This window comes from Mustela nivalis, assembly GCF_964662115.1.
Source record: "Mustela nivalis genome assembly, chromosome: 1".
Taxonomy (NCBI): Eukaryota; Metazoa; Chordata; class Mammalia; order Carnivora; family Mustelidae; genus Mustela; species Mustela nivalis.
In genome coordinates, this window is record NC_139020.1 from 202,577,936 (window position 1) to 202,605,792 (window position 27,857).

The window sequence follows — 27,857 nt, forward strand, 5'->3', positions numbered from 1 at the left end:
TCACTCCCTCAAAGTCACACAGCCCCTGGTGGCCAAGCGGGCTCTAAACCCAGGCCCTCTGGCTTCATAGCCTCATGGCTTCCAAGAGCTTTGTCCTGCTCACAGCCATGTCCCAGCTGCCGCAGGTAGTCAATCAATGTTTGTGGACTAATAGATTTCTCTCAAATCTCAAAGCTCCCTGTTTCTTCACCTGGGATGCCCATCCCCATCTCACAAACTCTTACTCATACTTCAGAGCCCTATTCATAATGTCTTCTCCTTAGGAAGAGTCTGACTCCTGCTCTGGATTCCTCTAGTCCTTGTCGCTTCCACCAGCTCAGCACTAAGCCCACAGAGCTCGGATGTCCGTGGAGCTTGGGGTGTCCTTGTGCGGCTTTTTCTCGCCCCTGGTGCCACCCTGCAAAGGCTAGTGGGGGGAAGGTGGAGGCGATGGGGGACTTTAGGGATCTTGCATCTTCCCCACACATCTGTCTTCCTCTCCTCTCTGGTGATGTGAAGGAAATTTCCTGGAGCCGGAAAAGGCTTCCTTATTTTATTAGAAAATAAAGTTTATTCAAAGAACATTAAAAGTCCAAGGATCCACGTGGGAATTGGCTTGAGCAGGAGTGACCCCCCTGCCCCGGCTCTGCCAGGCTGGGTGTGGGGCTCCTCCCCATGGAGTCAGGGCCCCGAGGGAGGCCGGGGTGGGATCCCAGGGTCCGGCAGGAAGGCAGGGGTCAGTCAGCGAGCACCAGGACTCAGTGCAGAGCTGGGGGCCTCTGCTGGCTCAGCAGCTTACCAGGTACATCCCTGCAGGGGCAGTGCCCATGAGATGAAGGGAGGAGCGTCCCTTGCCCCTCCCCTGAGATCTCCAGATCTTCCTCCAAACAACCCACGGGCGCCAGCAGCCCCAGGAGAATGGCATGGGGGCAGTGTGGCTGTGTACCTTCAGTTCCCTGCCTTGGGTCCCCATGAGGACACACTACAGGGGTCCTTTGGCCCTCCCCACTTGTGCCCACCATCAGGGGCCTCCAGGGCCCAACCCCCACCAGCCTCCCCCAACATTGTCCCCCGCCCCCCTTCCGCCCCCATGCCCTGCACCCTGGCAGAAGCAGGGGGTGGGGCTCAGGGCCTGGCACGGTCCTGGCTGCAGAGGTGGTCAGTGACAGGACAGGGGGAGGCGGGGGGAGTACCTGTGGCAAACCTCCTCTTCACCAGCGACATGCGGTAGCCACTGCCCACCAGCTCCAGGTCCACGCCCGACAGAGTGGTCCCTTCGCTAGTGAACTGAGCGGCCACAGGGCTGGGTGTGCTGGAGCCCGAGCATGGCTCCCAGCTGGCGGATAGGTGGCCAGAGCCTGAGGAGGCCTGAGGTCAGCAATGCCCCAGCCGCTTCCCAAGCCCTTTGATCTGTGGCCTCTATCTGTCTCTTCCAGACCTCCTCTTGAGACCCTGTACCATTTTCCTTTGGCTCCTTGGGGGTCATGTGTAAATTACAAAAAAGTTCTGCCGCAGGGCCTTTGTACCTGCTGTGGCTGCCCCCAGATTTCCTCTCCCACAGCTCTGCCAAAGCCCTTTTAATAAAGCTTTCCTCCCTCTCTACACTTCTCCCCAGCACATCCCCACTTCTCCCCCATTTTAAACAAGCCCCTCCCATCCAAAACCCCCTGTGATTTTTCATGCACAACCATAACTTACCTCCTGCTTCAGACACATCTGGTAGCTTCCAAAGGAGTCGCTTCTCCTCCAGATTCCTGGCATCAAGAAAAGCTTGGTCAGGTCTCTCCCAGAGAGAACACTGGGAGGTGAGGGTCCCAGCTGGGTCACCTCTCAGCATCCTGACCCCAGCAAGCCAGGTCCTCTCCCTTGCCTCAGTTTCCCCACCTGTAAAATGGATGTGGGGTATGGAGAGCTGGCCCCTGAGGACCCCACAGCCTTGCAGCATTTTTAGATAATGCGTTTTGTCCTTCAAATCTGGCTTCTTTGTGGCAGGCGCTACCTTTTGTACAAAACAAAGGCAATGTGGGGGAACTAAGAGCCCAGAGTGGGTGGCTGGGTTCAAATCCTGGTGTGACCGCAGATAAGTGACTTAGGCTCCCTCTGCCTCAGTTTCCTGCCCACAAAGGGGAATGACAACAGTCCCCACCTTAAGGGCTTATTAAAAGCCCTGGGCCAGTCCATGTATGTAGAGCACGTGGAACATGCCTGACACACAGGCAGCTCTTGGTGTCCAATATTATTATTGCTAATAACGTCCCCCTTAGCTCTAAGCAAGGGGCGCTCACGACTGAATGGTCAGACCTACAGTGGACCCTTCAGCTGCTGCATCAAGGAGAGGTCTGGGAGGGTTCTAGGGTCAATGCAAAGCCTCCTTCGGCCTCCTGCACGCCCTCACCAGGTGGCGGCCGGCTGTAGGCGAATGTTGGTCACAGGCTCCCCGACAGGCAGCAGGATCTGGACGTTGGTGAGCGGTGTGGGCACCGCCGTGGCACCGGGCCGGTAGCTGTACTCCACCGACACCTGAGTGAGGGTGGCCCCGCACTGCCAGTGGGCACTCAGCTGGAGGGGCACAGACTGTGGCCCTGGGCGGGAGAACTGGGAGCAGCAAGAACACGACAGGGGACACAGCTTAGGCCGTCCTGTCCTGCTGCACCAGGCACTCTTCGACCCCCTTCGGACCCAGCCTCTCCACTGCCTGCACCACTGCTTGGAGCGCCTTCTCTCTTTCCCAGTTTCGATCAGAGTGTGTAGGACACCACGTTTCCAGCAGAGGGCAGGAGAGCGCCTCCTTCCGACAGGTTTACATAATTTACATAAGCTAACTCCTAACCCCACTAACTACATCCACCCCCTCACCCCCCCACCCCCTGCCCCAGCACACTCTACTTTCTTTACCCCTGGCCTCCTCGTCTGCCACCTGCTCACCCTGCCGGACCCCTGTCCCCTCCCCGTGGCCCACCTGGTACCGCAGCAAAACCACATTGTAGTAGGAAGCGGTCGGATTCTGCTCTGCCTGGCGCTGCAGGGCCTCGGTCAGGGCCGCCATGTTGAGCCAGAAGTCTTTGGTCTCAGGGTCGCTCTGGGAGGGGTCACTACAGAGACCGGCAATAACCACCCCAGCCCTCGGGAGACCCAAGTGCCCCCTGCATCCACGACGACCCTCACCATGGGCTTCCTAGAGGCGAACTGCCTGGCTCACCTTGGGCCCAGTAAAGCATGCCTACACACCCCCCAAACGGGGGTTGGGGGGTTGGGGGGCAGTGAAGAAGAAGAGTACAGTGAGATCAGGAAGGGAGAGTGATTTGCCCAGGTCCAGCACAGCACATGCGGGGAGACAGAGCTGGAATTCACAGGCAGGGAGCTCCTGGACCCCACCAGCCTCTGGGACCCCCTGCCTCTGACTTCGCACCAACCACTTCTCCTCCAGTACCTGAAGAGCAGGTCAGCATTGGGCTGGAAGTGCTCAATGGCGGACGTGTGCACGAGGCGGAAACTGAGGACAGGTGGGGGCGGGGTCCCGCTGAACACACGCACGATGCCAGCCGGGAAGGTCATGGTCAGCTCCCCGGTTACTCGAGCCAGGCAGCTGCGGGGTGGGGGAGTAAAGAGACCCGGTGTTGGCTCCAGGCCCTGCTGGCACCTCATCCTCCCCTCTCTCCTGGCCCCACCACAGCCAGCGGCTCCTGAGCCCCGCAGAACAGTGAGGCCCTGACTGTGCCCAGCATTCTTACTCCCAACGTCTCCTCCTTGTGTCCTTGCCTGGACAGCAATCGAGGCACCAGAAGAAACTACACTGGGCTTAAGGAGCCCAGTCCCTAACTCTCTTTACCCCTAGGCCACCAGGAAGCTCAAAGCAAAACATTCAGTTCTAGAACTGTTATGACCTTGGGTTTCAGGCCTATTTGTGGTTTGATCTTAATGTCTTCCCTGATGGGCACTGCCCTCAGATTATTTCTGGCCCCTCAACTCACCCCTGACCCAGCCTTCCAAGGGCCTGGCCTCTGGTCCCGCTCCCTTCGGTGTGATGTGCAGAGCAACCTCAGAGGAGTTGCTCTAACCTGTGCTTACAATGAGGCCTCGCCCTGCTCTAATATCCTCCGTGGTTCCCACTGCCCTCGCGACAGGGGCCTGGTTGTTTGGCTCAGAGTTCCAGGCCCGTCCATTGTTAAGCAGGTCAAGAAACACACCTCAAGTCTGTCTCTCCCGAAACCTAGATCCAGAGGCCCCGGAGAGCCCTGTTTGTCCCTGTCCTTGTTGGCACTGTACCCCCATCACTGCGTACCTGGGGTTATGGCCTCGAAAGTAGGCGTGGACGTATTCAGTGAAGGCGGTAGCTACAGGCAGGGCATCCTGGGAGCCCAGGACCACAGGGCTGGGTCCCCGGGAGACTCCTGGTAGAGCGAGGGGGAGGGAATAGGGACAGAGTGGGCACAGGTCCCAGGCTCCAGAACCCACCTTCTGCCAGCAGGGCCTCCAATGCCTCACTTAGCCACCCACCCGGGCCAGAGAGGGTGAGAGCGAGGCCCAGTAAGGGGTCCGGGGCCGCCCCACCATACCGTGTGCCGTCTGTGATGAGAAGCTGGGCCGGTCCGAAAGGGTGCTGGTGGTGGAGGAGCCCAGCGGGGAGGGGCTCAGAGACCGGGACTGGGGAGGGAGACAGGTCAGGCTGTATCGCCCGGGAGCAGTGCCCTGATGCTGCCCGCCCCCACCAGAGGTGCCCCCGCCCCAGGCTGGGCTCCAGCCGCGCCCCCTCACCCTACCAAGTCGCTGCCTCACCCTACCAGGTCGCCATTGCTGCGCGTGAGCGGGCAGGACACCTTCCTGGCGCGGGCTCTCCGGGGGGGCGCTGCCAGGCCCTCTCTGGCTGCAGGGTCAGCAGGCCCGGGCACCATGTCTGGGGAGGGAGCGAGAGACAGACAGTTGTACAGCCAAGATGCTGCCATGGGCCTCTCGGGCCTTCCCAGAGAAGGACTTTCTCCCCAAAACTGGGAGTCGGGCTTATTTGGGGGAGGCGCCCTGGGTCTGAGGTCTTGGGGCTGCAGAGAGTGTGCCGGCCAGGACTGCAGAGGTCATCCGCGGCCCTGAGCCTCCTAGGCACCAGACTGATGGCCCAATAAGGGATTCCTGGGGATAAGCGGGCCAGAGCTGGGTGCTCTGGAGGTTGGGGGTGGGAGGGAATGGCCCCGGGGTGGGGGGGCAGGGGCAGAGGGTTTTTATCCAACATCAGTGATTCCGTGACCTTTATCCTCTCCGCGAGTATGACGCAGCCTCTGGCTCCAGCCTGTGTCTGAGTCTCACCTGCTAAGGTCACTAATCACCACCTAACTCTCAGGTGCCCCGCTCTGCTCCATCTACGGATGCTTGCTCTACCTACACCCCCACAAGTGCTCCTCTCTACCCCTGGGCTTCTCAACAGCACTGCTGACAGAGCGGACCCGGGCAGTTTCTGGGGAGCCGTCGTGTGCACTGTGGAGTGCTGACCAGCATTCCGGGCCTCCACCTGCCAGGTGTCCCTAGTACCCATCCCCCTAGTGGTGACAATCCAAGATCAGGGGTGACATTGTCTAGTGCCCCCTAGGGGGCAGAACTGGCCTAGTGGAGAACCCCAGTTCTATAGGGAAGCTCAGACAACCCCACTTGACTATCTGCACGCATGTTCAACACTTACTTCCCAGGGGGCCTCCCTTGATCCAACTCCCAGCAGGCTCTTTCTCTAATCAAGGATGGTGCCAAGCACCCCTGTCGCCACTGCCAGGGACCTCATGGGGTCACAGCCCACTGATTCAGGCTCCCCCTTCCCCCAACTCACCTCTTCCTCCCAACCTGCAGCCCTGCTCCAGCTCACCTTGGGCCCTCTCCTCTCGTGGGCGCCCTCCCTTCCTGCTTCGCACAGCTGCCCATGGGATGCTCCAATCTGGACTCCCCTGAACTTGGGCTCTACTGGCCACCTGACATCTAAAGGCCCACTGTCAACATGCCCCCACTCCAGCTACTTCTGCCCCATATTCCCAGCCCCTCTGCCCCTCCCTGGAAGAATGCCCAGCTGCCCTCAAGCACTCCACCCCGATCCTCCCACTTCCACCCCTCCCCCACCTCGTGTCTGCATGCCCCCTTCTCCCCAGCTGTTACCCCATCACGACTTCCCTGGACTCACCCACCTCCCTGATCTCCAGCTCCCACCTCCCAGGTGGATAGAGAGCTCCCGAAATCTGAGTCACAGGCCCTTGCTCTGCCCACAGCCCTCTGCTCTGTGGCTCAGGCCTTGCCAGGGGTAACACTCACATCACTCCCAGAGACTACCAGGCCCTGCTCGGACCCATCTTCCTACACTCTCTCCTTTTCCCTGTCATCACTCTGTTCCAGCCTCACCTGGCCTAGTCCGCTACCACCCCAGGGCCTTTGCACAGGACCTGCCTCCTGCATGTGTGTGTGTGTGTGTGTGTGTGTGTGTGTGTGTGTAGGCCTTGCTCCCCCACATCTAAATGGCTCCTTCCTCACTTCTATCAAATCTTAGCTCAGAGATCACTCCTCAGGGAGGTTCCAAACTTCTGAGCCCTCACCAGGCACCTGCCACCTTCGCCTTGTTAAATAGCTATCTCATTATTGTCCCTGCAAGGGTGAGGGTTCTGGGCTGTGTCCCCAGTACCCGGCTCAGGCCCTGGACTGAGCAGGCGCTTAGTCTTCCCCACCCCGGGCTCTGATAACTCTAACTCCTGGACTCACCTCGTCCAGCCACAGCCTCCAGCCCCCAGGGACCCGGGGATGGGGCGAGGGGCTGTGGCGAGTCCGATGCTGGCAGGGACCGTGTCCCCCTTGACTCGGAGGCCGGCGCCCTATAGCTAGGTGGGCTCTGTGGGGTGCCCGGGCGGGGGACCCAGGAATCCGGGGAGGGGCCAGGCGCCACGTGGGATGGCGAGTCCAGGCCGGAGTCCTCCACATTCTCGGGCGACGAGGAGGAGAAAGGTGAGGGGCTGGAGGTGAAGCCGAGGCTGCTGGAGCCTGGAGGGGGGGGGCGGGGGTGGTGGTGCCAGCTCCAGACCCCGCCCACATGGAGGCCCCATCCTTCCTCCTGCGGGCCACGCCCACTCAAAGCCGCACCCACCCACCCCTCAGGCCACGCCCTCTGGTCGCTTCCATCTCCACTGGTGCTCCGCCCATCCACCCACAGGGCGCTTACACTACTACAAAGGCCTGGCCCACTCACGCTGTGGCTCCGCCCACCATCCCATTGGCCAGTCTGCATTCTCAGTGACCCACACAGGACCCCCAAATGCTCCCTCCCGCCTGGCCCACCCTCCCGTCTACCCTGGCAATGGCCCCACCCAGCCTCCTGCTAGCCAAGCCTGTGTCCCTAAAGCCCCCATCACCTGTGAAGTCTTCGTGGTCAAAGGCCGACTCTAGGGGCGGCCCAAAGAGGTTCTTGGAAAACTGTTCATCTGACTGCAGCTTCTCAGCACAGCTGTGGATGAAGTGGACAGGAGGGATGGGTTCTGTCTTTCCTATGCCCCCTCCCCGCTCAGGGCCTTTGCACAAGGCTGTTCTTACTCCTGAGATCCCTGTGTCCCTGTCTCTCCCTGAGGCCACATCCTGCTCTCTTCCAGGCTCAGCTCAAAGTCCCCCTGCCCCTGCCCTCTGCTTTCTCAGCTGAAGCTGCCCACTGGTACCTTCCACCACATCGCCTGCTCTATCTCTTCACAGCACCTGGAAGTCTGGAACATGCTCTAGCTTACTGGCTGTTCCTAAAATCTGAGCCACTACAGTGCGAATCTGGAAAGGAAGACCTGTCTTGGGCATACGTTTATGAACTCAAGAGTTGCACAAGTACACAGCAGGTGCTCAATAAATGTTCACTGAATGAATGACTAAGTGGTTCCTCAAAAACAGCATGCTCTCAGCTCCCTGCCAGGCTGAGAGGAGGAGAGAGGAGTTGGGGGTGACCCGCACCTCCCCACTCAACGCTGGCTGGATGTCCCACCCCTGTAGGACCCACCTGCTGGCTCTTGGGGCAGATCGAGGCCTCTGTGGTTTCTTGGCAGCATCCCCTACAAGAGATGTACCTCCCTGAGCCTTCCTGTCACCCTGTCTACTATTCCCCTCCACCCACCCACCCCTTCACCCCCCACTGGCACAGAACAAGAGACTAAGGCTTGGGGCTGTCCAGCCAGCCGCCCAAGGTGACCAGCAAGTCAGGCAGAGAGCAGTTTGAGCCTAAGCCAATCTGTCTCCAGGTTTTGGCTTCTTTCCCGGCCCCAGCTCCTTCCTTCAGCTCTCATTTAATTCACATAATGACCCCATTTTCTGGAAGAGACTGAGGGTCAGAGTGGGTAAGCAGCCTGCCCCAAATCACACAGCAGAGCTGGGATTCAACCCCGCACTCACGCTCCAGGCCCAGCCTCCCTTCCACGTGCTCCTCCCCAAACCATAGACCCCTTAACAGGCTGCTCACGTGCAGAGTGGCGTTTCATGGTGCCCTGTGGACAAAGTGGGCAGCATCAGGCCAGGTGCGTCCCGCCAGCCCCACCTGCCCAACCAGAACACCCCTCCCATGCCTCACCCCTGGGGCAGGAGGAAGGATGAGGCTGCCGGCCGTGGCCCTGAGTTGGGCAGCAGCCACGTCAGGGCTGCAGGCAGGGGCCCGGGCAGGGGCGGGCTTGATATGCACATAGAACTTGCGGGGCTCCTCATCATCGAAGTCTGAGTCACTGGAGGAAAAGCGGGCGGGCTCCACCGTGCGTGCGCAACAGTCAAGGGGCCAAGCTGATCCCAGCATGGGGGTCTCCCTCGGCTCAGCCCTCAAATCTGCCCCTTCCTACTCACACCCTTCAAGGCCCTACAGGATCCCGTCTCTCCCTACTTGTCACCCTGGCCTTGCCCGATGGTGTTTTTGCTCCAAGTCTTTGCACAAGCAAACCCCAAACTCTCATTCAGATGCTAAACCCCAACACTGGTCCCCCCTCCTCTCGGAAGTCCTCTGGGCTGCCCCTCACTCCTTCTTGCTCAGCCTGGACCCCACAAGGCAGGTGTCTTTATTTGATTCTGCTCTGTCTACACCGCAGGCTCCCCGCAGGAGGGACATAGGGAAGGATTCCTGTGGGCTGAGCTTTGTCCCTGCTGTGCCGACAGTTGGCCCCCCAACCCCAGGGGCACCAGGAGGATATTGTTCTGGGTCACATCAGGCCGGACAGTGAAACCTTCTTCATCCACCTCTGGACAGGTCTAGGGGGATAAGCAGTGAGTCAGGCTCCCGGCTACAGGACCTCCCCTCTCACCCCGCCACGCCCCCTCCCACCTCTGCGCCCTGAAAACAGCCCAGATGGCAACAACCGCTTTCCCCCGGGGCGGCCAGGATCTTGAGGAAACAGAGCACACCATTGCCTATACCGAGGTTGCGAGACTGAACCCGCAAATTGAAGCTAAGTGGGGATGTTAGTCCCTCCCACGCGGCTCATGGGAGTTTGGAGCCAAGATGAGATAAAGCCCCTTGAGCTCCAGGCTTGGCTTCCAGGCTTGGGAGCCCCGAGGTGGGACCGAACCCCTCCCACGTGCAGCCCCGCCTGGCCCCTCCCATGATACTCACCCCTGAATCGGGTTCCAGGGAGTCTCTGGAGGCGGAGAAAAAGATGTTCAGGTCAGCTCTCCCACCTCATCTGCACGCCCCCGACGCCCAACGCTGGACATGGCCCTTGGGCTGCGATGTTGTCCTGAGCTAGTCCCCCAGGTGATGGGGCCCAGGGGTTTGCCTGGGGCAGGGGTGTGGGGTACTGAGTCTGCAGTTAACTGAGCTCAGGGTGTTCTCAAACAGCTTGGCAGGGGAGGAACCCTGGGGCTAGTCCAGAGGGCTGGCTTGAAAAAGTAGGGGGTGTAGGCTCTAGCCTTGGCAGGGAAATGATAGGGCTAGCCGTGACAAAGGAAAAATTTTGGACTGGGTTGGGCAGTGGGAATATTGAGCTAGCCTGGGATAGAGGTTCTCCTGGGGTACCCTCTGCAGGGAACCTCTGGGATAGGCTAGCCTGGGAAGGGGGAAGGATCCCGGGCTAGCCTGGGCCAGGGCTGGGCAGGGGGGTGCTTCCTCACACAGCTGCAGGTGGCTCCCGCTCCCGCCGGCTCAGTCCTGGGAGGCGAAAGGCCTTGGCTCCCCGCAAACGTTTCATTGCTGAGAACAGATGAGGGGGGTGCCGCTGAGCCCTGGGGGTGCCCCCTTCCCCTTCAGATCTGCCTCGCTCAACCCCACCGTCCAGCCTGGGCACCCAGGCCCAGACGTACTTGCCTTCCTGCAGGGCAGCCGCGCTGTATGTCTCAAAATCCAGAGGCCCTGAGATAAAAGAGATTGAGAAACTCAGCCTGGCTGGGAGACCGGGCCTGGGCAGGAGAGCAGCGCACTCTGGGAGTCACGATGGTACCTGGGTCTGAGCTCAAGGCCAGTCAGGGTCCCATGCACAAGCTGAGATGCTGAACAAGCCCCAGAGACAGTCATGAGGGGGTGGGCCACGGGTTCTGGTCCCACTGTGGGATGGACCAGAGGGGATGATGCCTGAGTTACTTTTTCTACTTCCAGCAATTCTCACAGGCACTTGAGTGGGTCAGGGGATGGACAATGAGTCTGTGCAGTGGGCTGAACCTCAGTGCCAAGATGAGGGGTTGGGACTCTCTTCAAAGGTGATGGGGAGCCATGGAGGGTATGTGAGCAGGAGCAGGAGCAGATCTGGGGCCAATGAAAAGCAAGAGTGAGGCCCCACACCAGGAGATACAGCCTGGGCTAGGGCCGACTAATAGAGACAGGAGGGATTAAAGATAGTTGTTTGTGGTTGACTTGGGGACAGAAACTGTATACCAGCATTTATTAAATGCCTCCTGTATGTTAGGGACACAGTTTGCCCTTTATTTTTTAATTTTTAAATTTTTTTTCAGTTTTCCCTTTTCTTGCATCAAATTACTAAGCATTCATTACATACATTATTATTCATTCATTATTAACATTCAAATTACTAACCTTCATTAGATGGGGATTATTATCATCCCCAATTTACAGATGAAGAAACGGAGAGAAGTCTAGACAAGCATCCAAGGTCACACAGCAAGCAATGATGAAAAGACCCAGACCCAGATCTGACCCCAAAAGTTTTACGCTCAATCCTTCCCCAATCCCTCATCTGGACATTTTTTCCTAATTGGCCCTTTGCTCAATAATCCTCAGTGTCTCCCTCAGGCCCTCAGGGTAAAGTTAGAACAGTTGGGTCTGGCATTCAAGGCCTCTCCCGTACCTGGTTGTAAGAGATTTACATACAAGATGGGGCATCAAAGGACTGTTGGCTGGCTCAGCTGGAAGAGCGCGTGACTCTTGATCTTGGGGTCATGAGTTGGAGCCCCATGTAGGGTGTAGAGATAATTAAAGTATACTTTTAAAAAAAATGGGACATCAAATCCTTTTCCTGTGTGGGCTGCAGAATTAAATTTGCCATCAGCCCATTTTTCTGATGAGGACACCAAGGTGCGGGAAAGTTCAGTCTCCTGCCTCTTGAGTGTTGTATTTTTTTTTTCAGGATTTAATTTATTTATTTGACACGGAAAGAGAGTGAGAGGGAAAACAAGCAGGGGGAGCAGCAGAAGGAGAGCGAGAGGGAGAAGCAGGCTCCCCGCTGAGCAGGGAGCCCAACACAGGGCTCAATCCTAGAAGCCCGGGATCATGACCTGAGCCAAAGGCAGATGCTTAGCTGGCTGAGCCCCCCCCCCAGGTGCCCTAAGTCTTGTTCTTTTCCTGCAGCTGTGGCCCCAGAGCTGACGCCCACGGATGCCCCAACTTACCAGGCTTCTCTCGGCCTGTGCCCTTGCTCTCTGCAAACTTTCTCAGGAGCATCTCCACACTGACGTTCTCGATGTTCTGCTTAAACTCCTCATGCACCTGGACCAGGTAAAGGAAGTGTGGTTACACTTCCAGGGCCCCTTGCCTGGTATCTTTTGCTCTGCCTCCCATCCTGGGTGCCACTCACCTGCCCAATCTGCACGTGGGTGTCCTCCACCGAGTGGGCATAGGAGCCTAGCAGTGCCTTCATGTGCCGCAGGTGGGTCTCCTCCATGGCTTGGAAGCGCTGAATTGGTAGGGGGAGAGGGAAGTGGGAAGATGGAGGTCACCAGGGGTGGCCAGGTGACCCAGCCTGGCCAATCAGAATGTTCTAGCCCCATGGTCTCAGTGACGGGTGTGGGGAAGCCCCAAGGAGCACCTTAACCTGGGACTTCGGCTTAAACTAGGGGAAATTAGATATTTTTACGCCCTGAGTCAGTGAGTTGGTGGGATTCATGTGGGGGCTACTGGTGACCACTTTGCTATGCACACACGCACACACACACGCACACACACGCACACACCCCCCTATACACACCCAGGAGGGCATCTTTACTTGGGAGTGAAGCCCCTAGGGAGAAAAACAGACTCGAAAAGCAGAGAGGCACAACTTCCTGCCAACACCACTTAAGTAACTTGATCCAGCCCGGCCTGAAGCTCTCCCCTCAAACTTGTCAATTCCCTGAACTTATAAATAAATCTTCCTTGTCAGTTAGAATGAAGGTTTCTTTCATTTGCAACTATTAGTTGCAAAATCAGGAGAAAAAAAAAAATCTGGTTCCTAATCCTGAGATTCCAATCTGCTTTTTTATACATTTGGGTAGACAGAGTCCCAGAGAAGTACAGTGAAGTATAGTGTCTCATACAAGGGTTACATAGCTGGGGCGCCTGGGTGGCTCAGTCATTAAGCCAGATCTGCCTTCAGCTTGGGTCATGATCCAGGGTCCTCGGATCGAGCCCCGTGTCAGACTCCTTGCTCAGCGGCAAGTCTGCATCTCCCTCTCCCATTCCCTCTGCTTGTGTTCCTCTCTCACTCTCTCTGACAAATAAACAAGTAAAATCTTAAAAAAAAAAAAAGAGAGAGAGAGTTTAAAAAAAAAAAAGAAAAAAAAAAAGGGGACAGAGCCAGTACAGAATGGAGGCTGGAACAGAACCCAGGTCTTTCCTTCACCATGAACTGTCAGTAGACTCTCAGCTTCTAAACCCTGCCCTAGGGACACCTGGGTGGCTCAGTGGGTTAAAGCCTCTGCCTTCAGCTCAGGTCATGATCTCAGGGTCCTGGGATCGAGCCCCGCATCGGGCTCTCTGCTCAGTGGGGAGCCTGCTTCCCCCTCTCTCTCTGCCTGCCTCTCTGCCTCCTTGCGATCTCTCTGTCAAATGAATAAATAAAATCTTTTAAAAATAAATAAATAAACCCTGTCCTACCCTGTCCAAAAACCTTGTCAATAAAAATAGAAATAGGGGCATGTGGGTGGCTCAGTCAGTTCAGCATCCAACTCTTGTGTTTGGCTCAGGTCATGGTCTCAGGGTCCTGAGATGGAGCCTCCTGTTGGGCTCCACGTTGAGTGTGGAGATGGCTTGAGACTCTTTTCCTCCCTCTCCCTTTGCCCCTCCCCCTCAAACAGACAAACAAACAAATTTTTAAATAGTAATAGAAATAATAATACCTTCGAAAGTGGTTTCTAGGTACCTAGTACTAGTCTGAAAACTTCCCATGTAGGGCCTCGTTTAATCTCCACAAAAACTCCACGAAGCAGGTACTATCGCTATTCCCATTTTGCAGATGGGGAGACTGAAGCACAAAAAGGTTTGGCTTTTGAAATAATAACGCCAACAACAATCCCAACAGTTAACTGGCTCTAGAATCCTATGGCTTGAAACCTGTGATTCTGAGGCTCCTGGGAGTCGAGGTTTTCAGAGGTCCTAGACTTCTGAGGCCCGTAGATCCTGGGCCAAGGACTGTGTGTGATGCCTGGTTCTTACCAGAGCCGAGTCTAGCATCTTCTGCTCAAAGTCAGCGCGGGCAGAGTTGTACTTCTCCACCGAGCGCCGCAGGCTCTGTGCTGCCTTCTTCGTCTTCGTCTCTGCCTATGAGGCACAGGGAGGAGACACGGGCAGGAGGGGAAACATGGGGCATTTCTTCGCCCCCCCCCCCCGGGGACCCATCATCCAGCAGGTAGACTGCTTGGGGCGCCCAGGGTGTGATGAAGGTTCGATGGCCAATGCTCTGGGTTATGTTCTCATACTCCCAAAGGCAGCCCCGCCACCCCTGGGCACATCGCTTGGACCTGCGAGGGCGCAGGGCAGCTGGGGACCTATGATGGGCGCACCCACCTTGTCCATCTCCTTCTGGCTGGTGTTCTCCCTCCGCAGCCGCTCCTGGTCCATGCAGCGGTTCAGGTAGTTCTCGCGGGACTTGGGCAGGAGCTGGCTGACACCTGCGAGGACCTGCACAGCGTCCAAGGTACCCACGGCTTCCTCTTTGCACTGCAGGGGTGGGAAAGGGGGAGCGCGGGTAGCACCTGAAGCCCGCACCGCACCGCTCCGGGGTGCAGGACCTGAGCAGACCACAGGGCACAACGTGAAATTCTGAGCTTCCCAAACACTCTGTGGGGTTCCCGATCCCACGGAGTACCTTTTATGAGTATCCTATTAATTTAAAAACTTCTAGCTCTTTGAATAGGAAATATTTACACAGCGTTCCTACTGCAGAAAGTTTTAAGGGATGAGCTCAGGAAAAACTTCCCACTCCCTGATCCCCAGGCTCCCAGGCCTCTGCCTGGGAGTCGATAGGTCTCTAGAAATAATCGGCACATAGACAAGCAAATGTGTTTGTTCTAGCCTATTTTTTTAAATGACAAATAGGCACAATGTCTGTTTAACTCAGCTTTTTCAGCTTAATAATCTATTCCCCAAATTATTCTGTATCAACCCACAGAAAACTCCCTTGTCCCCCAGTTTTTTTAAAGTAGTCTCCATACTGGGCGCCCTGTCCTTGTCCCCCAGTTTAAAAAAATCATGGTAGGGATGCCTGGGTGGCTCAGTGAATTAAGAGTCTGACTCTTGATTTTGACTCAGGTCATGATCTCTCTCTCTCTCTCTTTTTAAAGACTTTATTTACTTATTTTTTAAAGATTTTATTTATTTATTTGACAGAGAACACAAGTAGGCAGAGAGAGAGGGGGAAGCAGGCTCCCCGCTGAGCAGAGAGCCCGATGTGGGGCTCGATCCCAGGACCCTGGGATCATGACATGAGCTGAAGGCAGAGGCTTTAACCCACTGAGCTACCCAGGTGCCCCAACGATCTTATTTATTTATTTGACAGCAAGAGAGGGAGCGCAAGCAGGGGGAGTGGGAGAGGGAGAAGCAGGCTCTGCTGAGCAGGGAGACCATGTGGGGCTCAAACCCAGGGCCCTGGGATCATGACCTGAGCCGAAGGCAGACACTTAACTAAGTCATCCAGGAGCCCCCAACTCCCTTTTTAAACAGGAATAGGTATGGCTCTGGGCCAAAAAAAAAAAAAAAAAAAAAAAAAATTATTTATTGGTACTGAAATCCAAGGGTCACGTAATTTTTAGTATATGTGCTGCCAAAGCAAGCACAGGGTCATGTAATTTTTACCTGCCATGAAATCTTCTTCTTTTGATTCCCCCTACGCAATCCCCTGCTCCCCAAACCATTTAAAAATGTAAAAACCATTCTTAGCTCTCAGGCTCTACAAAACCAGGCCGGATTTGGTCTGTGGCCCATCGTTCGCAGAGCCCTGGTCCAGAATTTTGAGTATGAAAATTTGAGGGTGCTCAGGTATGTGGGAGTCTGGGTTTGATGTGGAATTGACAGACTTCCCAGAGGAACACACCAGGAGCAGGAAGGTCAAAACCCCAAGAAGTTCCCAGATCTTTCCAGCCGCTGCCATTCCCCCTCCGCCTGGCTGCGCAGTGCCCCCCAGCACACACCTTTTTGTGCAATTTGAGCTGCTCCTCGCCATAGCGGAGCACATCCTTGATGAGGTCCTGTAGCTTCCGGGTCAGCTCCAGATGACAGAGTGCCAGCTTGTCTGAGGAGACGCGGAAGACCTCCCAGAGTGGGGCGAAGGTCCTGGAAACAGGGCACACCCAGGGTCCATCAGCTCCAACCCCCCAGGGTCCCCTCAGAGAGGCACCTACTGTGCTCAGGCCCTGCTAAGCACCTGCACCACAACTACAAGGCAGGCCTGGGACGGATGGGGAAACAGAAGCATAGGAGCCTCCAGAGCTCACCCAAGGCCCCTTTGGAAATGAGTTATCAGAGCTGGAATTTAAACCGAGGCCCCAAGGCCCTAGAGTCCTCACTCTGGACTCCAGGCCCTAGCTGATACTCAAGGGCACCCAGGCCCTGCAGCCACGCCAGCCTCTTTGCTCTATGGATGCCTCAGGGCCTTTGCACTGGCTGAGCTGCCTTCCCAGGTCTCTGACCCAGATACCCCTGTAGCTGGCTCCATCTCATTACTAAGGTCTCAGCTCACGGAACCAAGCCCAATGCCAGAGGAAGCACCTGGCCTCTCACACTCCTATTTCATCCTCTTCCTGAAGCTTTTCACTCTAGGAAAGGACTTTTGTTCATGTTTGCAGTTAACACCTGTTTTGCCACACACCCCACAGGTAACATGGCATGAACATGGCATGAAGGGGACTGGGGGCTTTATCTGTCTTGATTGCTGTATCTCGAGTACCTGGAATGGGGCCTGGCACACAGCAAGTACTCAGTAAATACGAGTTGAATGAATGAATGAGGTAGTAAGTGAATGAATGAATTACATTCCTCTGTCTATTGAGCCCCTTAAGTGAGGGAGGGTTGACTCCCTAGTCTACATATCACTTGTGTGAAGAGATGTCCACCCAAGAGTGGGTTCCTGATACCCCAGGACCCTCTAGACTCGGTGACCTCCCAGCCCAGCTCCAGCCCACTCACCCCATGGGGGTCCCATTGCTGGCCAGTTTGGAAAGTTTCGCCATTGCCTTTGAGTAGGTCTCCTCGATGGTGGCCCTGAGTAGAACAGAGAAAAGATGCAGAAGGTTCTGGGCCTCCTTGGGAGACACTCCATTTCCCCTGGGTCTCAGTTTCCTCAGCTCAAATGTCTGAGCCGTAGCTCTTAAAACGATGCCTCTGTCCTGTACAGCTTAGCTTAGACAGGTCTTGCAAAACAGCCACAGAGAGAAAAACCTGGTTATAATCTTTTGAACTCTGCTTGGATTTAATGGGCGTTCAGCTAGTGAGCGGCCGGGATGCAGAGGCTGTCTGACATCTGAATGTATTGTTTTCTGGGATATGGATGTCAGAGCAGTTATGGGCCAGAATGGAGATGACTTCATCATACATGTGTTCTATCGTATGAAACTGAGTTTTCAAAATTCCCCTTGTAAGTAGGTCATATTATCTCTTCAGGAGGGAGCGTCAGAAACCTGAGAATGGTTGACAGGCGGGCATCGGGGCTGTCAGTGCTGAGAACCCCTGGTTTCCAGCACGTTCAAACAGGTTGGATGTTGAGTGGCTGGAGTGGCTTGGGCAGGGGAGAGATGGGGAGGAGCCAGGGCGGAGCCACGAGGTAGGGGAGGTATGGGGCGTGGCCAAGGGTGGGCGGAGCGTGGGGACCTCACCTCTCCCGGATGAAGTCGGCTAGCTCCTTGGTGGAGATAGGCCCCTGCTTCACGCTGTGGTACAGGACCTCAAAGCCATGGTTCTTCTCACCCTGCAGGGGATGGGGGCGGAGACTGAGTAAAGGGCTGGAGGAGACCTCACAGTTGCTTAGCAACGGGGGCATGGCCAGAGGAGCCAACCAGCAAAAGCCCAACCCCTTGGCAGCAGGGATTGCTTCAGGCCTGAGCCAATCAGCCTGTGGCCTATCCCCTTGGTCACAAGGATTGGTTCGTGGGCCTTACGTTGGTCCAATCAGAGAGAAGCCTGGAGGTTTTGTCCCAGGGTTGAGGGAGAGATGTTCTCTTCCGCGGGTTGTCTCTGTCCCTTTGTTTCTTTGTCTCTCTCTGTTTCTCTGTGTCTTTCTGCCTCTGTTTCTGTCTCAGTCAATCTCTTACCCAGCTTTTCTGTCTGCGCCTTTCCATAAATGAGGAATTATGGGGGCATAGAAGATATTGGAAGCCACGTGGAAACCATGATACTGGGAAAGAAGCTGAACCTGATGGAGTCTGAATAAAAAGTACGTTGAGTCGAGTTACTGGAGCAACCCAAGCCTGAAAGCCCCATTTCTCTACAACGTTTCACCTTTGTGAGACAATATAACCCTTCTTGTGTTTCCCTTTAACATAGAAACACCCTCTCTGAGACCCCCCTAGAGCACAGTCTGGGTCTGATGCCTCTCTAGGGACCCAGCAATGTCCAGTATAGGGTGAGGTCAAAAAGGGGATTGGAGTTTGTGGAATAAATGAACAAATGAGCTATTCTGCTGTCACCTAGAGCTTTTGGGAAGAGGGCCTCTATCCGGGTGCCTCCCACCAAACCTCTTTCCTCCTAGTCCTGGGGCCATCATGGTGGGGGACACAAGGTCTGTGCTGTGTGATCTGAGCAAGTTACTGTCCCTCTCTGAAGTTTTAGTGGCTTCATGTTAAGATGGGACAGGGAAGTCATCCACCATTCATATGAAGATGAAGTAAACACCAAGGTGATCCACATCATGGCTCCCCAAATTCCCAAAGGCAACCCTAGTTTTTGCTAATTAATAGCATTAGTTAACATTTTGTGTTAACTTTGCTCATTTCTTCTCCAAATATGTTAACTTAAAAAGGCAACTTTTACCACTATTCTAATTGGAAGCCCTGGACCTGATGCCATAATGAAAGGAATAGGGAAAAATAAGGCAACAACTGCTTTTATCCCAGCCAGATCCTGTGACATGTGAAAGGCATCACGTCTGAACACTGAGCTTTTCATCAAAAAGGGAGATCAGCTGGCGAACTGGAGACATCTTAGCATCAAACAGGCCTTGTGAGTAGGACCAAAAGAAGATGCTTGTGGGGCGAGCTAGCATTATTTAATGTCCAACACAAATCACTGAAGTGATTAGGTCCTCTGTTAATAGTGGTTTCCTCCATCTTCCTCCAACCTGCTGAGTTTACCTTCCCACTTACCTGGAAACCAGAAGGCTGAAACTAGAAGCCATAACAAGATAAAGCCTCTTGCTACATAAATGGAGAAACTGAGGCAGAGATGGGCAGACCCAACCCAGCCTGAAGCTCAAATCTCCCAAAGGTCATGCCTCATTCTAAAATCGTTGATAGCTCCCTATTTCCCACCAGCTGCTTAAGGGTAAAGCCCTTAGCTTGAAATTGTCTTTCCAACCTCATCTCCTAGAGTCCTCTTGGCCTTGCCATAAAATGGCAAGGAGTGCAAAGACAGGCTGTGCCTTCCTACCACAGTATATTTGCCTGGGCTGTTCCTGCAAACCAGCTCACCAGGCTACATCTCTTCCCACCCATCCAAATTCTTCCACCTCTCAAGGATCATTTCCAGGCCCACCCCCTTCAAGAACTATCTCAGACTCTCACTTCCCTGAATGTTCAGCGTTGCTCCCTCTAGCTCCCCAGGAATATGTGTCAGAGCCTCCTTTTATACACTGGGTCACTTTGAGCTGGTGACTTCCCCTCTCTGAACCTCAGTCTCCTCATCTGACAAAGGGGGCCAATGACAGTACCCACCTCCGAAGGGTCTTGGTGAGATGAGGCTGGGACAGTGCTGAACCCAGGGCTTCTGGCACCATGGTGAGGGCTCAGCAAACAGACCCAGTGCCAACCCCCACAACCCCACCCAGGGGATCCTCGGGTAAGGCTGCACCAGGCACTGCCGCCCAGGCCAGCATCTGGGGCTGACTTGGAGCCAACCACTGGCCCGTTTCCCAGACCTGGCAAGGCCCCCAGTGATATCTGCCTCTCTCAGGCTGTGCTGGCAGCGAGGGTCTTAGGAGGGGCTTCTTGGGCCTGTGTCTCTTATCAGAACCTCTGGACTCCAGTCTCGCCCCTATGCCAGCCTCAGAGGGATCTTTCTAACACAACTTGGTCGTATCCCTTTCCTGCTCATACTTCCCCCATGGCTCCCCAGTACCCTCAAGGTCTCCTGCCTTGGCCCAGCAGGACGGGGGCATCCCTATCCAGCTTGATGTCCCCTAACTGGAACCTCCTTTGGGCCAGCCAGGGCACCAGTGCCACCCAGCTAAAGAGTCACTGATATAAACAATTGATTAAAAGAAACATTGCCGGTGACAGACATCCCAGGATACTCCCTGAGACCTAGGGAAACAGGAATTCATCCCCTTTCTCAGATGGGAAAACTGAGGCTTGCCGACACAAAATCAATTGCCCAAGGGCTCTCAGCAGAGCCCAGATCAAATCCTCAACTCAAAGCCCTGCACCAGGCTATCTTTGGGTGGGGAGTGCACCGTGGGTGGCTTCTATTTTCTCTCTGCTGATCTGAATTTTCTGCAGCAAGCTTGCATGCCTCATGCAATTAAAAAGAATTTAAAATAAATGTAGGTGCCTCACGCCATTAAACAGATTTTAAAATAAATGTAGGTGCCGTTGTCAGGGTTCCAAAATGTGGGCAACAAACTGATCATCGAATAGTCAACCCCCTTACCTAGAGGCACCAAAAGGGGGCTCAGAGAGAAGCACCCCTTGCTGGGGTCATTCAGAGACAAATCCAGGGAATCCAACCCTTGGGCAGAAGGTGGAGGTCAGGCCCCATCCCCCCTCTGCCCTCACCCCATAGGCCTCCCTGCAGGTGGCAAGGGGGTGAGGCCCCTTTAAGAAAACAAGTGGCAGTAAGAGGAGCCCCAGCTGGGGAGGGAGAAAAGGAGGGAACAGGCCTGTTGCCAGGGGCAACCAGTTGCCTAGCAACAGGCTTCTTCTCTGGCAAGCTCAGGGCCCAATTGGGGAAGGGGCTTACAGCCCTGGTCCTTCCTAGACCCTTCTGTTCATACATCCTCTGTGGCTCTCCATTCGCCTGGGCCTGTAAGAGAAGTCCTTGTGCCCTCAACTGGTCACTCGTGTCACACTTCTGGGCTTTTGCTCAGGCTATTCCCCCTGCTGAAATGCCTTTCTTACAACTTGGAAAATCTCAGCCCTCAAAGCCCAAAGGAAACATAGTTCCGTGTCCTGACCCCTCCTCTGGTTGCCCCCAAGGCTGAGCCCAGCCCTGACCCTGGAGGGCTAAAGACTTCTGACTGGCTCTATGTCTCCCAGATTGCGAGCTCCTTGGGGTCAGAGTCAGGATGAAGCCTCTTGGGGGCTTCGTGGCACCTTCCTCAGTTGGTTGGGTGTGGAGTGGTAGTGGCAGGCAGGGAGGGAAGGAATGAATGAATGAATGAAAACAAGTTTGTCTCAGCCCTCTTGGGTCACAGTATGTGCTCCTCAGACCGAAAGGCAGAGGGGTGAGGCGGCCACTAGGGGCCAAGTCAAGAAAACCCCCAACTCTCCAGGATAGGAAAGATGTGGAAATTCCCTGGCTGAAATGACCCTGGATCCTGGAAGTTTACTCTGGCCCGGCGTTTGAGCCCTGATGCTACATTGTCTCACCGGGCAATTTGAAATAAAAGAATCCTACTCTGGGCCTTGGGTCTCCCCATTGTCCAAGCGATGACTTGCTTAAGGTCACAAGGCCCATGAAGTGGGAGGGTGTAGATTCAAACCCAGCCTGACTCCTCCCACTTTAATTTCTAGGAGTCACAGAACCTTCACCTGTCCAAGGCTCTGCCCCTGAGCTGCCAAGTCCCCTCATCTCCATAAAAGGCCCCATAGCCTTTCCAGGAGCCCCCATCAAAATAAAAGTGGGTCTTACTTACCCAAAAATGCTCCCCAAAATACGACATCCTGATGCCCTCTGTGGAGACCCCCACAGGCTCCTGTTTAGTGCCTGTCCAAAGAGAGAAGCAAATCTAAAGCTATGGCCAGCTTGGGTCTAAGGAGGGGAGATTCCAATTGTCCTCCCCGTGGAGGAGGAAGAGAGAGGATGGAGGAGGAACCAAAAGCCCCAAACCTGGGAGCATGCCAGGGCCCGTGAGATGATTCATCCCCAGGCCTGGCCCCCAAGTAGCCCTCATTCTAGGGGGACAGATCTGGATATAGATGCCCCAAGTCCTACGGGGTCAGAGTTGGACTGGATAGAGGAATAGGGGCTGGGAAGCCTAGTCCAGAAGAAGGGGCATGGGAGTTGGGGTTTTCAAGCTCAAATAAGAGTTCACTGGGGGGCAGAGTACTGGATGAGCTCCAGCCTAAGCAGAAAATCTCACAGATGGGAAAACCGAGACCCTCCCCCCCACCCCCATAGAGGGGAAGCCACTTGCCAAGGTTACAGAGACAGGAAATGCCAGTAGATTTGCACCCTGGGCAAGCTGAATCAAGACCAGAGCACTCAGCTCCACGCTGGGCAGCTCCTGTGGGGAAAGGGTCTGCTGAGAGATGGGCACTGGGACTGTGATCAGCCACATGGGGGTTGGGGTCCCTGAAGTGTCCCCAAGGATCCCTTGGGATCTCCCTGATCCCTCTACAACAGTCCCCGCCCCATGCACACTCCTGGAACGGAGAGCTTACCCCTCACCATGATGACCCATCTGGCAATGGTGCCCCCATGAGTCCCAACCCTGACTCCCAAAAGCCAGTGTTCACCTGATATCTGAGCCACTCTATCCAGCTCTGTGCCTCAGTTTCCCCATCTGCAAAACAAGAGGGAATACCTAGAAGGGGTCTTGCTGGGGGAATCCAGGCCTCCCTGCAGAGGGGGCTGGGCCAAGCCACCTGGCAAGGGAGGGACACTTGGTGTCCTTGGCACGTTCTAGAGGCTGGGCTTGTCACAGGAGCCCACAGGCCTCATCCATAATTCATGACCCCTCGGGCAGCTCAGCAGCAGCTGGGAGCCCTGGAGGCACAGTGTCAGCAGGGACAGGGCTGGTGACCGTAAATGGGAAAACTTCTTGGGTCTCACAAGGAAAGGACCAAGCAAGGACCTCGGACAAGGCTGCCTTCACTGAGCCTCCGTTCACCTAATCTTGAAAGTGAGTTTAATTTGAACCATTGTCCTCTAGCCCCAGGTTCACTGACTTCTATGTTACCCAGCAACCACCATGTATCCACAAGACAAGGACAATGTCAGAGTCTGTGAGATGATTCACTCCTGGGTCTGGTCCCTGAGGAGCCCCCAGTCTAGGGGCATAGAGCTAGACGCAGACATACGAGCCTTGCAAGCTCAGGGCTGGGCCAAATGGAAGAAGGGGCTGTGGGAGCCTGGACCAAAGGAGTGGGCATGGGAGTTGGGGGGTTGAAGCATGAATAGGAGTTCACCAGGCAAAAAATTATTTGATTCCACAAATATTCCTAATGACCACCCTGGGCTGGGTGATGTTCGGGCCCCTGAGAAAACTGTCACCGACCTGTCCCTGAAGAAATTCTGGTGTGGGGGGAGGGCTTGCTGGGCTGACAACCGAAGGGGGAAAAGCCCTCATTTTCCATCGTATGTCTTCATTTCTGGCCGGGATTTAGGCCCTGAGAATACCCAAATCCCTTAGAGCTGCGCTGACCGATATGGGAACCACTAATCTCATGTGCTGACTTAACTTTAAACTAAGTAAAATTAAATACCATGAACCCCTCACCTCCTCAGTGGGACCAACCTTGCTCCAGGACTCAGTAGCCTCATGGGGCTGGTGGCTGCCATAATGGACCACACAGGTAAGGAAAGTTCTTCAGGAAGATGCTTCTTAGAGGATCTGAAGAGCCAGTGGGCCCAAGTTCCCCAGAAACAGGGGATCTCACTACAGTTTTCACAACTCTGGTAGACGGCCCCTCCCCCACTATATACTGAAGGTCATTATGTGCGTGGCACTGTAGCCAACACCCCCCAAAAGGTACCAGCTCATTCATCCTTCATAACCACACCATGGGGTCCGGTCCCACCTTTACCAATGAGGAAACTGAGGCACAGAGAAGTAACTCACTAACCTGTGACTTTGTCCCTGGTCTGTCTGCCAAAGAACTCCTGTTTGGAACCACTGCAGATGGCTCTGGGTCTCCGTGTCCCCTCTACTGCCCCACGGCCAGCCCCGTCACTCAGAACCGTAATGGAGGGCAGGGGGCCAGAGCGAAGAGTGGCCTCCCCTCCCCGCCACAGGTTCCTGCCCGGCCCAGGAAATGACACCTGCTGCTTCCCTCGGAAACCCCAGGCCAGGCAGGGGGTTGGCGGGGGGAGGCTTCTGTTCCTTAGAGGGGCAAGAAAGGGCAATGGGGACCTCCAGACAGGGCTGGAACTCACCAGACGGGGCAGCGAGTAGAGCCGGGGCCCCTGACAGACGGGGTGGGCACGAGAAGATGGCCACGCGGCCCCTGCCACTTCCGTGAGCACCAACCCAGCGGAGGCCTGTGTGCGTGGGGGACAGGAAGCTTACCCTGCCCCGCCTACCGCCCAACTGCCATCTCACCTCCCCCACCAGGCCAGCACCCCTGGGACTTCCTGGGAACGGGGCTGGCCATGGATAGGTAAACTGAGGCACCTGAGCCTGGGGCCCCCAGCCTGGGACCTAGCAGATAATAATCATGATGACAATGATGAAATAATAGCAGGTGACACACAGCGTCTGTCCCGGGCTAACCTTTTTCACATCCCACCACCCCTGGGGGTGGGTTAAGGACTCCTGCTTCACAGAGGGGGAACCGAGGCTCAGAGAGGGGAGTGGATAGGCTCATGTCTGTACAGTCAAGACTCAAACCTAGGGCTGCATGAAAACTTTCATGGGCCCCCTTCCTCTAATTACAAAAAAAAAAAAAAAAGCACTTAAACTATATGTTACAAATTACATTGGCACAGAGATGAATATATTAATATTTGGTATTAAAATGTATTTAAAATGTATTCCTTTACCCCAAAGCTCATCCTGGGCCTCTGAAAGTATTATGTCCAAGACACAGTCGCCTCTGTATCTGATGGAGAAAATCGTTTGGCTCGAACCCAGGACTCTGGGCCTCCAGAGCACCAGGGCAGAGCCCAAAGATGGACAGGGACTTGCCCAAGGTCACACAGCAGGCTGTCCGCTGCCCAGAGCAGAGAAGAGTCCTCCACGGGGTGCCTGACACCAGCCCCAGGCGCTGCCTGGAGATCCTGCTTGCCCAGCACCAAATCCCCAAAAACCCACAGCTCTGCACCGGGTGAGGCATGTGAGCAGGCCCAGGGAGCAGACAGAAGAAGACAGGGATGGAGTCAGCAGACGGCAGAGCTTCCTGGCTGTAAGCCACCTGTCCAGAGCCCCTGACCTCGCGTGCTGTGACCTTGGGCCTCCCCGGACCTCAGCGCCTCCAGGGTCCTATGAAACAGTCCCTGACATTTTACTTCCCCCAGACTCCAGCCTGTGCACAGTGGGGCCAGTCTGAGGTTTTTCTCTTCCTTCCCAGGCACTAGCCAGCCTCTTGGCCATGCCGTTTCAATGACCTGTCCTCTCATGAATCTCCTCTCTTCTAGGCCCAGGTACCAGTGAGTGACCTTTACACAGTCTGGCTTGATTCTTACAGTGGCACTTTGAGGCAGTGTCTCATCTTGGCCCTCACCCCCATGGGGAAACTGAGGCACATGCCCCTGGTCACACAGTGACCAGGCTGTCAAGCTCAGGAATTTCTCCATCCTCCCCAACTAGGCACCTCCCTCTTTGTCATCGATTTGGCAAACACTTATTGAGCACCAACTGTGTACCTAATTGCCGGGCTCTAGAGACACGGCTGACAACACCCTGGCCGACTCCTCTCTCTCCTCCCTGCTCCCGGTCAGCTATGACCCCATTTACGATCACTGATATTGTAATTACTGTTTTAATGACCATGTCTGTATTTACAGGGCACCCATCTTCCCACGTCTCCTCTGATCTTCTGAGGGGGATCCAGCCCATTCCCTAGAAGAATACACCAAGGCCCGGGGAGGCAAAGCCACACATGGGAAGAACCCATTTGAACCTGGGGGTGTCGGACACCCAGCTCTGAACTCACCCCTGTGCCCACTGCAGAGTCGGGATAGGCTGGCCTGGTGGCTTCAACCTCCTCCTACCCGCGACCCCACCCAGGAACTGGCTCGCTCCTGGCGTGGGTGACAATATATGGGTCAGGGTGTGCCCCAGGCAGTCCCACTGGTAAGACCAGGGTAGTGGAGCCCCTGTTTCAACCATTGCAGCTTGGTCATGTGTCTTACTGTCTGGGAGAATAGCCTTTCCAGCAAGGCCAGAGTGACCACGAATCCATTTTGCAGTGCAGTAAACTGAGGCTCAGAGGCCAGCAAGGCAAGTCGGGGGGGGGGGTCTCCAAACCCCCTGCCCTCTCACCCCCAAGCCACTGACAGCTTAAGCGAGGGGGGCAGTTAGAGTTTGCCACATGATAGGGTGTATGGCTTTCAGAATCTGTAGAATACAGCTTCTAAAGCCCTCATCCCCATTTTCAAAGGAGAATACCAAGGCTCACAGAGGTGCTGTCACCTGCCCAAGGTCACCAGTGAGGCAGGTCCATCAAAGCTGCCTCCTGGTCCCCACTGCGGCTGGGGCAGACAACTCCCAGATTCGAGACAGATGGAGGGGCCGCCCACCCCACAACCCTCCTCCGCACCCCACTCGCAGCCAGCCTCCCGCAAGATCCTAATTTACCTCGATTTATTTTAATCCCCAAGAACAGATGCTGCTGCCCACCCCCCACTGAGGCAGGGACCACCCCCAAGTCCATGCTCCAGGCCCTTTCAGGCCTGGCCTGACCAGGCCCTGTCAGGCAAGGGGCCCAATACTGGCCCCCTCCCCAGAATTCCAACTTTGGGGGTCCCTGCCAAAGATGCCAGTCAAACACCCCCCACCTCATCCTGGCAGTAAGAAACTGGGATAGAGCAGTCTAGAAGAGGGGCCTGGGGACCCCCAGCTCCTCCTCCAGGCTGATCAGGGTTTACAGTGGAGAAAAAAAGGAAGGGGGTCCTTCCATCTCTGTCCTCAGGGGTCTGCAGACCAGAGCTGGAAAGAGGGAAATTGAGAGTGGTCTCCACTTCGGCTATCCTGGGTCCCAGACTGGAGGGAGAGCGGCACCCCCATTTTTTGAACCCTGGAACCTACACCCAGATCCAGGCTTAGAATAAAGGGATTTGGGGAGGGGTCTCACGTCATAGCCACCCTCCTGCACGCTCTGGTTCTAGGCCAGGAGACGGGGGTCGTGGAGAGGGGTTCCCATCTCCCTCCAAAGGCCGTCGACGATGGCCGCTGGGAGGCCGGGGGAGGGGGGCCCACCGCTCAGCCCCCCACCCCCAGTTCGCCATCCCTCGTGCCCCGCCGCGCCTTTGCCCCCAGTGGCCTCCGGGGCTACCGGGCTCGGTGTGCATGAGGGGCTGCGCGGGCCAGGGTATTGGGGGGGGGGTCCCGGGGACAGCACTCACCTCCCGAGCTCTGGCCGAGCCCCGCGCCCGCCGCCACCTGCGGCTCGGTCTCTGACACCCGAGCCCGCCCCGCCCCTACCTCCGCGGTTGCGGCGCGGCTGCCGCCTGGCTCCGCCCCCGGGGTGTGGCGTCGAGAGTCCCCACCCACAAGACGCCACCCGGAGGCAGGGGCGAGCTTGGAGTACGCGCGGCCAGCCATTGGGCCATTTAGAAGCTCCTTCAGTCCCGCGAGCTGATTGGTTGATCCAGAAACCAGGCTTTTTATTACCCCCCCTTCCACCACCCGCAGTGTATTTGCATAAGTTAAAGTAGCAGGCTCGTCTTCCGCCACCTGAGACCCAGAGGGAGGGGGAAGGGGTGATTACAGTTTATTGAGGTCCCACTGTGTGCCAGGCACTAAACTGGGCTCCTGTGCTGTCTCCCCACCTCAAAACTTGTGGGCGGGACGTTATCGATTCCCATTTTACAGGTGGAGAAACAGACACCGGGAAGACAAGAACTTGCCAGGAGGCCACACATCTAGTCCGCATCCTTGAAGTCTTGGGATCTGGCCCCAGGACTGGGAAGAAATACCCCAAGAATGCTGTCTTGTCACAAATCAGAAAAGCTTCCATCTCCCTCA

At 55.7% G+C, this 27,857-nt stretch overlaps 1 protein-coding gene across 20 annotated transcripts; it reads right to left on the bottom strand.

The window, feature by feature from the left end:
* Positions 1-518: 518 nt before the first annotated feature.
* FCHO1 (FCH and mu domain containing endocytic adaptor 1) lies at positions 519-27,358 on the bottom strand. Of its 20 annotated transcripts, XM_082708655.1 has the most exons (30): positions 27,236-27,288; positions 24,107-24,211; positions 22,468-22,514; positions 22,146-22,235; positions 21,645-21,715; positions 17,455-17,546; positions 16,769-16,843; positions 15,775-15,916; positions 14,153-14,305; positions 13,802-13,906; positions 11,967-12,065; positions 11,782-11,878; positions 10,247-10,291; positions 10,054-10,132; positions 9,557-9,581; positions 9,138-9,195; positions 8,534-8,712; positions 8,426-8,450; positions 7,970-8,021; positions 7,347-7,438; positions 6,703-6,978; positions 4,761-4,873; positions 4,536-4,623; positions 4,262-4,370; positions 3,410-3,565; positions 2,939-3,071; positions 2,375-2,574; positions 1,678-1,733; positions 1,173-1,337; positions 519-789 (listed from the first exon to the last, which is right to left on the bottom strand). In XM_082708655.1, exons 5-30 carry the CDS (start codon positions 21,669-21,671, stop codon positions 767-769), a joined length of 2,664 nt encoding a protein of 887 aa, XP_082564781.1. In that variant the 5' UTR covers positions 21,672-21,715; positions 22,146-22,235; positions 22,468-22,514; positions 24,107-24,211; positions 27,236-27,288; the 3' UTR covers positions 519-766. The 20 variants fall into 20 exon arrangements, with proteins under 20 accessions (XP_082564781.1, XP_082564797.1, XP_082564794.1 ...); XM_082708671.1 differs by lacking the exon at positions 22,146-22,235 and having other exon boundaries at positions 27,236-27,354; XM_082708668.1 differs by lacking the exon at positions 24,107-24,211 and having other exon boundaries at positions 27,236-27,335.
* Between the last annotated feature and the right edge of the window lie 499 nt (positions 27,359-27,857).